Source organism: Semicossyphus pulcher, unplaced genomic scaffold (genome assembly GCF_022749685.1).
Source record: "Semicossyphus pulcher isolate SPU_LCO1_2020_fin unplaced genomic scaffold, fSemPul1.0.p SCAF_17, whole genome shotgun sequence".
Classification (NCBI taxonomy): Eukaryota; Metazoa; Chordata; class Actinopteri; order Labriformes; family Labridae; genus Semicossyphus; species Semicossyphus pulcher.
Genome location: NW_027211681.1, coordinates 28483465 through 28495953, shown reverse-complemented (window position 1 = coordinate 28495953; position 12489 = coordinate 28483465). Strand labels below are relative to the sequence as shown.

Genomic DNA, 12489 nt, shown 5'->3' with positions numbered 1-12489 from the left:
GGGCTTCCGTAGATACTTGTTTAACTCACATTTGTTAACCGTTGATACTTTACTTTTGAAAAACATTGACCGGAAGTCAAGTTGCACCCCCCCGGTTAAGTTTCTCCCGCTGCTCCTCCGTCCATTCATCCATCCCCCCGCCTCTCCCTGTCCTTCAGTCCGCCGCTGTGCACCGCTGTATCGGCTGCTTGTGTGTCCTCACCTCCTCCCCGGCTTCTTTCACTGGGGACACGGCTGCTGGTCTGACTGTCTGTGGAGCGTTACGGAGAAGATGAGTCCCCGGTCCCGAAGCTGGTTGTGGTTCTGGCCGTGCTTGCTGAGCCTGAGTGTGTTGACCCGGGCTCTGGAGCTGGAGGAGCTGTTCGAGTTCGGAGAAGAAGCCGGAGACCGGCAGCTGCTGCCCGGCTCGGACTCCACCGCCGAGATGCCTCTCAACGGATCCCTGTTCTTCTTCAGCGAGACCTTCGACAAAGTTTATGTGAGTTTCAAATCCCGCTGAAGGCGCGTTTAATGTGAAATAGACAGATTTTTACCATGAAGTTCATTCATGAAACTTAAAAAAGTGTAAAAGAACCAATGTCAAAGAACAACAGAAAAAAGGAGTAAAAACCGGACCTGCTTTAAAAAGCGAACTGGAACAATTTTAAAGTTTAAAAAGTTAAAACTAGATAAACTGTTAGTCTTTGTCGCTCACAGGTTCAACAAAGAAACACGTTAAATAAGACAAAAGTAAAAATTTCAGAATGTATCCAAAACGACCTTAAAATGACTGAAATGCAAATGAGGTTCGTTATGGATTTTGTTCCCCATGAGGGTTTCTGTTGGTCTGTTCCACTCAGTCACATCATTACGTTTCCAGAGCTTCTTAAAGTTTCACTGATTTAGTCAAAAATGGAAAATAATGTAATTTTATGAAATATGAAGCTGATAAAGTCTGAGGACTTTGACACTTTCAACTTCTAATGGACACAAACAGAATCTACTGATGTCTGATGCTTACATTTCTGATTAACCATCTTATATTCAGGTTAAGACTAAATGTACTTTGAACTTTAACCTCCAGATGTTTCTGTAAGGCCTCCATCATTAAGATCCTCTAACGTTACGTTTAAATGAGGCTTTTTTTGATGGGACTTTGGCATTAAGTTGTGTCATTCAAGACACAGCTGTTTAAATGAGTCTTATATCCCTCTCAAATTAAAGGTGCATTGAATTGAATGTAACTATTGATTATTGATCCAGGTGGTTTGATTGATCTATCTTTGATACGAGCGTTTAATCACGTTGTCTTGTCTCTGTGTGTTTGTGACACCTGATAAGATTCTCAGTACTTATAGCACGTATACTTCATCTGACTGTTCGACTGCTTTGAGTACTTCAGCCAACGCTTCAAGTGTTCTCAGTGATTATACTTCAACCAATGCTTCACCTGCTTCACCTGCGTCCGGTCCTCATACTTTGGTTTATTGCTCCACTGCTTTCAGTACTTAAAGTTCAGCTGACTGGCCGACGGGTTGACCGCTTCACCGCCCTCAGCAGCTTTCAGCAGCTTTCCCGTCCGTCAGTACTGTGCTCCATACTTGTACTTGTGCTGCTTTTCATGCTTATATTCCAACTGACTACTGAGTACTTCAGTTGCTACAAGTACGTACTCCACTTGATTACTCAACTGCTTTCAGTACTTGTAGTAACCGCTTCCCTACTTTTACATTAGCCGACGCCTTAACTGTGTCCGTTTCTTAAACTTCGGCTGAGCGCTTCACTGCTTTCAGTATTTGTACTCAAGCTAACGCTTCGAGTATTTTTAGTAGTTAAAACTCGACCAGCTGCTTTTAGTACTTATACCTGAGGCAACTTCATGCTTACATTTTAACCGATGCTTCAGCTGTTTCAGTAACTTTCACTACTTTTACTTTAGCCAGCGCTTCAGTAGCTTTCAGGACTAACACGTCCGCTGACTGCCCCGCTGCTGTCGGTACTTGTACTTTAGCTTACACTGTTTTTTTAGTTTGGCCAGCGCTTCAGCTGCTTTCAGTCCTTTGTGTGTTAACACCTGAGCTGGTACTAATGTGTTTTAGGACTTCCACTTTAACTCTCCACTCTTCTTTCAGTCCTGCTCGCTTTCTTTCAGCGCTGACTCTGACACTTCATTGAGCTCTCTGTCTGTGTTTGTTCACACCTGATCAGGTTTTCTATTGGCTCTTAATCCCCTCACACATTTACAAAATAAGAGTCCTCTCTGTGTGTGTGCTTTCTCTGCTGGTTTCTGATCGTTTGTTTGTGCTGAAATGTCGAGGTAACGGTGTGTGCACAGATGTGGTGGAGCAAGAATTCAGATTCTTTAATGTAGGAAAAGTACCTCAATTACACTTTAAAATACTGCTTTCAAAGTAAAAGTCCTGCTATCAAAGTAAAAGTCCTGCTATCAAAGTAAAAGTCCTGCTTTCAAAGTAAAAGTCCTGCTTTCAAAGTAAAAGTCCTGCTATCAAAGTAAAAGTCCTGCTTTCAAAGTAAAAGTCCTGCTTTCAAAGTAAAAGTCCTGCTATCAAAGTAAAAGTCCTGCTTTCAAAGTAAAAGTCCTGCCTTCAAAGTAAAAGTCCTGCTATCAAAGTAAAAGTCCTGCTTTCAAAGTAAAAGTCCTGCTATCAAAGGAAAAGTCCTGCTTTCAAAGGAAAAGTCCTGCTATCAAAGTAAAAGTCCTGCTTTCAAAGTAAAAGTCCTGCTATCAAAGTAAAAGTCCTGCTATCAAAGGAAAAGTCCTGCTATCAAAGGAAAAGTCCTGCTTTCAAAGGAAAAGTCCTGCTATCAAAGTAAAAGTCCTGCTTTCAAAGTAAAAGTCCTGCTTTCAAAGTAAAAGTCCTGACTGCTGAAACATGTCGACTCATTCCTCCTGCATCAAAGTAAAAGCAGGATTTTGCTGTTGGTTAAAGTTGAGCTCACTCTAAGACGGTTTATTTTCTTTAGTTTTATATTCAGTTAATTTGACTGCTTTTCGTTTTCTGTAAACGATCAATATTTCAGCTGCACATTTGAATGTTTTCTGTGTAAGAGGTGAACTTGAGCTGATACAGTGTGTGGAGTCAAAGTGAGAAGCTGCATGAAAAGGAAATCTGTAAAATCTCTAAGTGAAGAACAAACTCGAACCCGTCCTGCAGTAAAAGCAGTGACTGAGTGGAGAGGCAGGCGGGGCTGCTGGAGGTGTCTGACTCTGTGAATGAGTGAACAGAGGCTGGAATGTGAGTCAATTAAAAGCCAACACAGATAAGCCTTTCATCAGGCCGACGCAAACACACACACACACACACACACACACACACACACACACACACACACACTGAATGCATTCCTCAGGTCATGTGACAGCTAATCCCGATTGGAGCATCTTGGTGTTAAAGTCAGAGAAAGCAGACCTGCTCCTGTTGAAGGTGTGGCTCTTTAATTCAGTCTGATTACATGTTTTCGTCCTTCCTTTCAGAGAGGCAGCTGCCTCCTGAGGGCGTCCTGGCCCCCGAGGGCCCCGGGGGGGGTAGATTACCTAATAAGCCGGCTCCTGCATTGTTACCTGATGTTTGGTAGATGAAAGATCTAAATCTCTGCATTACTGAATTATTTCAAAGTGACTCATACATACAGAGACTTATTACACGTCAGCCCTGCAGTCCTGGTGGGTTCCTGTGTGACCTGGAGGTGAGGGGGCACATGTACAGAGGTTAAAGGGCGTGAAGTGGGCGGACAATAGCTTTTCTACATGTTTGGATTTTGCACAGAAACAACCCGTCGAAGGTTCTCAGGAAGCTGCTTCCTTTAACAAATAACTTAAAGACTTGTATACATTACTCTGCTGCAATCTCTGCACCCATCACCTGTCGTCTGATTCTGGTGGATCCAGCGTTCAGTGATAAACGACCTCCAGCCCAGACGTCCTCCTCCGTGCGCTGCATTGTTTACAGTCCAGTCAGCAGCTCGAGCAGCGACCGTGTGTTCAGATCAAAGGTAAATTCTCCCTCCAGATGTGTCTGCTAAATAAACGCTGTCATCTCTCGGTTCGTCCCATCCCCCGGAGGAGCGCCCGTTCATCTGTCTGTGCTGAGTCTCAGTCTCACTGTAAACAGGAAGTTACACAGAGGCTGCACTCTGGCTTACTGCAGCGGGATGAAGCCCAAACAGAAACAGATTCTCTTGTGATCGACTTTAATTAACGGCTCTTCAGTTTGCTGAAAGAACAACATCATGATGCAGATTAGGAACAACATGAAGCTTTGTCAGGTCTGTCCTCAGGAGGAGAAGGACACTACTGTAACATGAGACGGAGGGCGGAGCCATCATTTGTGATGCATTCAGGGAAGTCAGGAAATCTAAACGCTGGCCGGCTTTCTCAACACAGTGTCAAGAGAATTTGTCTTGAGTTGAATGTTCGATCTAGCACAGATTGTTAGCTGTTAGCTGTTAGCATGCAGAGTCTGTGTATAGAGATTAATAAGAAGCTAAATGAAGCTGAAGGAGTCGGGATGTCGTTGCTGTGATCCTCTGCTACATGTGCGGCCGACCAGAGCCCGACTATCTGTTCATGTTATCGCTGACGTCAGCCAATCACAGATGTAACGTCATATATGTTTTCCAATATGCTGCAAAATACAAACTTTTTTAAAGAACGTATAAACAACGCTTGGGCTGATGTTTAAATGGTGTCATGGTGTAGTCTGTCCAACAGAGGGCGCTCTGACTCCACAGTCTACATCCTCTCAGCACTGTCTGCAGCTCATGTAGCATCACAGCTGAGCAGACGCTGGTCAACACAAGAACTGCTCAATGTTTAATAATGTTAATTATTCTATAATAAAGTTGTTAGTTTAAGAAAACAGCCTCTGAGAAGCACAGCAAAGGCTTATTGTTGCTCCTGTAAATGGGAACAGTCTGACTGATATTCATTCGTGGCAGTCTCCTCTAAGTCGTCTCTAAACATGCACTAACTATGAAAGTCGGTCTAAAGTAAAACGTGAGGAAACGATACAGAAGTCAAGAGGTTGAGACGTTTCCTGATCAGCCTGCTGACTCCTCTCTGACGGAGCGTCCTCCTTTAACTTCTTTCAACTGGAGAAATAATTTGCACAAGCTGCTGCAGCTCGTCGACGCGTCGAGTGTTTCCCCTCTGTCTCGGTCACTTCACCATTTGTCCCCCCCATTAAAACAACAGGCAGCAGACCACACAGATCACTCCGGCTCTCCACAGGAAGTAGCCGGGACATGATGAAGGTCTCGCTCCGGTCGCTTACATGTTTCACGTTATTTCAGACGCTGCAGGCGGGACCTGTGTGGCTCTGAGCAGACGTGTACATTAAGTTTGTTGTTGGAGGATAAATCAGTTAAACAGCGCTCACCCCGGGTTGTGTTCACAAACTGGACAGGAAATAAATGGAGGCTCGCCGTCCTGTTGGTTTTACCCCACAAGCTGCGACTCTGTTGAATCTTTCCGTCCAACAATTCGGTCCACAGAGAGACCTCTCACTGCCTCGGTCGGTTCAGTGTAATGTTCTGTAGCTAAACAAAACTGAAATCATAACTTACATCTATTTTCCCACCCATCCCTGCAGAGATAGACCTCTTAGTGTCAGAGTGAGATGCTTTTTCTAACCAGAAAACATCGCTCTCTTCAAAGCCACCAGACTCCATTGATAAAAACAGTGTTTTTAGCTCAGGAACAAGGGACTTGCTGGTGTACCTCTGCCTCAAGCAGTTAGTTTGTTTGTGTCATTGTGTGTTACACAAATATCGTGTTGAATCCAACTGAACTATATTAAACACTAAAGTCACACAATAACACAAACCAACTAACAGATGGAGGCACCTGTTCTGTGAGGTAAAATCACTGTTTTTGTCAATGGTGTCTGGTGGCTTTGAAGAGAGCGCAGTAACGTCTGTTTGTGGTGATAAAAAGCATCTTATTCTTGAACAAAAAGTTTATGGTCACACAGAAAAATATTCCTTCATTATTAGTGTGTATCCCATGAAACCAAACGCAGAGTTAACTAACTGTTTAAGAACCAAAATAAGTGGTAAAAGTTGTGAAATGTTTTGGTTCATTTGAGGAAAAGATGCTAAAACATTAAATGTTGACCGTCAGCCTCCTCCGTGTGTCCTGCTCCATTTCATCAAATATCAGTGAAACGTTTCAAAGCTTCAATCTTACATCAAGTCAGAAGTATTTGTCTGAGCGGTTTCTGTTTGTAATGACGGAGATTTTCAGAATAAAACGTCACACTGACAGCTGTCATTGTCCCTCGGCCTCCTCTGCTGGATTTTCCCACAGTGTGAAGTTCTAATTGGTCGCTTTGAGTCCTCAGTCCATAAAAGACCCGCCCCCCTCTTTAAAGTGTCTCCAACCCCCCCCCCCCCCCCCCCCCCCCACAGTAATAGGCATCCTGTGGGTCTGTGCCTCCCCACTAATTATCAGTACTACAGTAACACTCCTCCAGCTTTTCTGTTACAAAGTGACGTCAGGTTTGAAACACAGCAGAGTGATTGTAAAGTAAGATCTCCTGGCCTGGCTCCAGCTCCTCCTGCTGCTGCTGCTGCTCCTCCTCCTCCTCCTGCTGCTGCTGCTGCTCCTCCTCCTCCTCCTGCTGCTGCTGCTGCTCCTCCTCCTCCTCCTCCTCCTGCTGCTGCTGCGGAGGTTTTTCCGGTCGTCCTCTCCGTCCTCGGCAGGAAGCGGAGCGTCCTCGCAGCGTTGGCACGTCTGGAACGTATGGATTCGAGACATCTGTCCTCTAAAACCAGATGTCAGTGCTCAGGGTGTTTCCTCCCTCGGCTGTTCCCACACTGATAACGATGATCTCAGGGGCCGGACATGTGTGATGTAAGAGCCTCACTGCTGCAGGAACACACAGAACATGTGTTATTACACAAACATGCAGCCGGGAACATGCAGAGGAGGATTATGGACACCATACATACTCTGAGCTCTGAGTTCGAAATGTTCCCAAAAGTCACATGATTCTGATTTTAATGATTTCATTCTGATAATATCTGGACTACGTCTGCAGAAGAAATACAAACATCAGAGTAAGGAAAGTAAACAAAGTCAGAATTCTTGGATTAAAGGCAAGTCAAAGAAAGTCTATAAAATAAAGATTTTTGAGAAATCTGAGATTAGACTTCCAGAATAAAATTTTGGTTTAAAGTCTGAAAAGTGTCAGAAACTGTTGTGAAGCTGATTTGGGGGGCGTGGCCTCATGATTGACAGCTCTGTGGACAAATGGGGGTCCTGCAGCGTTCTGTTCCCGAGTAGCAGAGTAGAGGAGGAACGGCGAGAGGAGACGTAACTAACACTAACACTACAGTCATTGAACTTTCCATCAGCGTGAATATCTGCTTCAGACCGACACAAGAAGCTGTTCTGCTGCAGACTGAGCCCACCTGAGGGCTCCAACACGCCAAGGACACCTGAGGGCTCCAACACGCCGAGGACACCTGAGGGCTCCAACACGTCGAGGACACCTGAGGGCTCCAACACGCTAAGGAGGAGATGCGTCGGCCATCTTTAAATACAGTCACTGGTTTAAATGAACCTTTTAGTTCATGACATGTAGCCCCTGACTGAGAGTTCTGGGGACTTTGGTGGACATGGGTCTGAGTCTTCCACCTGAGCCGGTCATCGTCCTGCTGCTCAGTCTGTTTCAAAGGTTTGCGGGGGGGGGGGGGTCGTTAGCTGTTAGCTCAGCCCGCTCAGACAAAAGACTTCCTGTCTGCTCTGCGAAGAAGCTCGAGTGTCGTCGGCTCTGCAGGCGTCTCCTCTAAAGGCAGAAACCTGCTGGGAGAGTCCGGCCTCTCGCCAGCACGCTGCTGCTGTCATTCATGCGTCTCTCTGGAGGAAGTCTCGGCTGAAACCCTCCAGACTTTTCAGAGGCAGTCGAGCAGGACGCCTCTCCTCTTATTTCATCTCCTCTCTCATCTCAGACTCAAGGATATTCTTTCTTTCCGCTTTTCAGGCTCTGACCTTTGAACTCTTCTGCTGGTTGCTTGGAAAGATTTCTGACTTACCTCCAGCTCCTCTGCTTGGGTGGATTAATCCGTCTTGCGGTTAAATCATATAAGATTAGATTATACAGGTTTATGTTCATTCATTTTTTTTACCTGTTCCAAAAGAGACACACAACATTCATACAGTAACATTTGATCAACACAAAGGAGCGAGTCATTTGAATCATATGTGAACTACGTATGGAGAAACTTGGGTGAATTGTCCCTTTAAATCTTAGAATGAAGTGTCTGTGTCTCCTCTGCCTATGATAGGCTGTCTCTCCTCTGCTCGGCCGACAGCACCATGTTAATGATGAGATAACAGTCAGTCTAAAATACACAGTTTATGTCTGCTGAAGCCAAACTCCAGGACAGACTCAGCTCTTCATCCGTCCTCCCGCCACAGATAACTGCACGTTTAAATGAGGTAAATGATGATTACCTGAAAAAAAGGTGCAAACAGTGTGTGAGTGTCTCCAGTAGATGTGTTCATCCTGCAGCAGTGAAACAGGCTGTAATGGCTGCAACATAATCCTTGATGGGTCAAAGGTCGTCCGCTAAAAGTTCTTGTTGTTTCCACTGACAGGCTCAGATTGTTCTTCTAAGTGTGTGACAACATGACAGAAAGGATCCCTACAGAGATAGACCTTTTTGTTACAGAGGAAGATGATTGTTTTAACCACACACAGACGTTACATCGCTCTCTGCACACACACCAGACTCCATTCAGAAAAACACTGATTTAAAGTTGACTTTGAGCCTCACCAGAGGCCGAAAGTCATAGTTTATTTTTTTAGCATCAAAAAACGTCTTTTCTAAAACCAAACTGTGTCCATTTAAAAAACGATGTTTTAAACAGTGACGGTCGTGTTAGGTTCGTTAAATCATATTTTGGTGCTAAAACAATTAATTAACTTGACTTTTGGTTTCTAGTGAAAGACACTAACAGTGAAAGATGATTTTTTGAGTGAAAATAGACCTATTTGTTCAAAAATAAGATGCTTTTTATAACCAGAAACAGACGTTACATCGCTCCCGTAAAGCCACCAGACTCCATTCACAAAAACAGTGATTTAACCTCAGAGGACAGGGGAGCTGCTGGTTTCTATTTAAACCATAAAGTCACAACAATAGTGTGTGTGTTTAGTGTTTCTGTGTGTGTGTGTGTGTGTGTGTGTGTGTGTGTGTTTAGTGTTTCTGTGTGTGTGTGTGTGTGTGTGTGTGTGTGTGTGTGTGTGTGTGTTTAGTGTTTCTGTGTGTGTGTGTGTGTGTGTGTGTGTGTGTGTTTAGTGTTTCTGTGTGTGTGTGTGTGTGTGTGTGTGTGTGTGTTTAGTGTTTCTGTGTGTGTGTGTGTGTGTGTTTAGTGTTTCTGTGTGTGTGTGTGTGTGTGTTTAGTGTTTCTGTGTGTGTGTGTGTGTGTGTGGGTGTGTTTAGTGTTTCTGTGTGTTTGGTGTTGTCCTGTGTTTCAGCCTGTTTGTGACAGCCCTCCTGTATAATCAGACTGAAGCAGAGGTTGTGGGTGTCGGCTGAATGTAAACAACAAGCTTCTGTTTCTGCATCAAATTCAACCTTTCACATTAATGAGTTCACAATCAGCTTCTGATCAGCTCCTTTGTTTCCACGCCGCCGAGGGGCTTCTATTCATTCAGTCTGACCACGTCAACAAACATCCTTCACTTTATTTTGATTTAAATCCAAGCAGCAAAAATAATCGACTCATCGCTTCGTCACTTTGAATCTGAACCGTTGTAGCTTCTCCAGTGTGAGGTTTTGATGCCTTTCTCTATTTTATATTATTATTATTATTATATTATTGTAGAAAAAGTAAAATAATAATCTGTGTGTTTTGGACAAAAGAAGAAAAAAAGAGTGTTTTTGTAGAACGTAAAGTAACAATGGCAGACTACACAAATTATTCGGAACCCCAAACTATCAGCAGATTAATCAAAAAAATTATAAACATTAAATGAATAAGATATTTGCAGTCCTAATTTTTTTATATATTATGGTATTGTGTCTCTCTTATCATTATTCAGTCAGTTTTTCTTTTAATTTCAATCTCTAATCTGGTGAAATAAAAATAGAAACCTGAAGTAAATTTTAAAACTGTAGCATCTTTGAACAGTTTATTATTTTAAATGAAAATGTCACTTGACTCTCTGCATGCAAGACGAGGTAATTTAATGAATAGTATTTTAATCATCACAATAGTATAGTTTATTAATAGTGTAGTTTTAAAAGTATTATTCAGAGAAAGTGTGAAAGTGTGTGACAGCAGCACAGAAATACATTGAAATAAAGAGTTCTTAAGAATATTAACGTTAAAATTGCATTAAAAAGAAAAACAAAAGTCGGCACAGATAGTTAGAGAATAAAAAATAATTACACGGCTGTGTTAAATACTTGATTCTGATTGGTTCATTCAGGCATTCCAGTTGTAAAATTGTAACATTCCAAGGTCTGCTATTTCTCGATAACAGACCGTTGCTATGAAGAACAGACCGTTGCTAGGGATGTGGCTCTAATCACACAATCTGGAGGACTAACTGTAATCATATCAATCCGCCGAAAGAAGTCCGGTAAATTTCGGTCTGTTTACAGAGAGAAAAAAGAAAAGCGCCGAAACAGCAGAGAAAAAGCAGTCGAGGTCAAACGATGCAAAAACTGAAGGCTGCGACAGAGAGGTCTAAAAACTGAAGACACATGAAGTAAACACAGAGGTCTAGGGTCATGTGATGAGACTGTTCAGTAGAGTTGTGCGTCATCTGCATAAGTAGAGTTTGAGATGTTTAATACGTCACAATCTGAGCTACACGGAGGATGTAGATGTTGCATAAAAGAGGCCCGAGAATGGAGCCCTGAGGAACACCACATGTGATTTCTGTTCGCTCAGATTCATAATTTCATTATCTGTAAATATAGATTGATTTATTACTATGATTTGAACAGCTGTAGCTCAGAAAGTCCCTCCTACTTCTCATCCATCATCAGCTGATCCGTCATGGAGTCTTAAGCTGAAGCTGTTCTGTCTCCCGCCTCAGATGCAGAGGATACGCCTCATGCTCACAGTTCATGGTGTTCTGGGCTCAAACAGTAACTGTGGCATTCACTGCCATTCAGAGTGAGGCGGATTTGAGTTAATGAGGTTAAAAAGATCCTTTTCTTCTGAGTGAATGGGAAGTTATTGTGAGGAATTCCTGTGGGCTGACAAAGCGAGCAGAGCTGCCGAGTCGAGCTGTGGGAGAGTCTTCGACTGGTTTTAACTGGAGCCGATCCAGTCTGTACGTCAGGACGTAAACACTCCTCGCTCCCGCTCAAACATCCAGCTCTCTAAAAACAGCACATATCTCCCTCCTGATCTTCCTCTTTATGTTAGCATCTCCTTCCCTTCATGGTCACGGTCCAGTGCCCGCTCACAGGGCCCCTCACAAATGATCCCACTACCTCAATAATCCAGCCAAGCTATGGAAGCTCAGATGGGCCAAAAAAAATCCCCTCCCTCAGACATTTGTTTATTTTTGAGTGTCTCGTTTTTTCTTACGTGATCTTTAATCAGTAATGGCACACAGAAAGACGGGGGATCCCGGGTAACGGGGATCCTTTTTAACATTAAGAAAAATGGGAGATGAAATCGATCTAAAGTGAAAAAAAACCAACTAGAAACTCTTTTTGCAACAAGAAAATAAGGCCTCTGTCTTCTTACATCACCATGTTGTTCGTTTGATAAAGATGTCCTTCCGTTGCTTTCCGGAGATCTAAAATCTGGTGACAGTGTGAGATTGTTGTTTGCATAATACTGTTTGAACCTCTAGAAAGTACAAATCTTAATAGCTACAGCAAAACTTTCAGAACATTTATGTTGAACACATTTTCTATGATATGAAAATACTCCAAGACATGACGTCAGAAGAAGCATGAATACTAACGAAGGCCCTGGAGACGCTTGTACTCCAGAGATTTTAGGGTTTAATATCTTAATTTACTGAGTCACAGATATGAGAAAGTTTCTCATGTTCAGAAACACGTAGACTCTGCCTCCTAATAAAAGAGTGTTTCTCATTGCTGTAGGACAAGTGATAAATAACACAGAAACGTGTCTGCCCTCTTCTTCAGATCAACACGAATGGATTTGTGTCGGTCGTCGACCCTCCGGCTGAGGAGGAGTACCTGGGGAAGATGCCGGCCACTTTCAAAATGATGGCCGCCCTGCTGGGAGACCTGGACAACAGTGACGGACAGGGGAAGGTCTACTACAGGACTGACAGCAGCCTGGACGTGCTGAGTCGAGCCGCCGAACACATCAGACAAGCTTTCCCCAGAGACAACGGAGTGGAGCCCACCAGCGCCTTCATCGTCACCTGGGAGAACATGGCCGCCCGGGGGACGTCTGGACGAGGAGACGGGCTGGACGCCAAGGTGAGGGACGATGACGTAATGACGCCTGATGCTTTAATTATCATCAGCATCTTTGGT

General features: G+C 43.6%; 1 protein-coding gene across 1 annotated transcript in view; it reads left to right on the top strand.

Moving 5' to 3' along the window:
• Nucleotides 1-271: 271 nt before the first annotated feature.
• The window catches only part of LOC138594600 (nidogen-1-like), a 31638-nt gene continuing 19420 nt past the window's right edge, over nucleotides 272-12489 (top strand). Inside the window, exons 1-2 of the mRNA XM_069665747.1 lie at nucleotides 272-478; nucleotides 12130-12432. Coding sequence (XP_069521848.1) covers nucleotides 272-478; nucleotides 12130-12432 — 510 coding nt within the window. The remainder of the gene's footprint in view (nucleotides 479-12129; nucleotides 12433-12489) is intronic.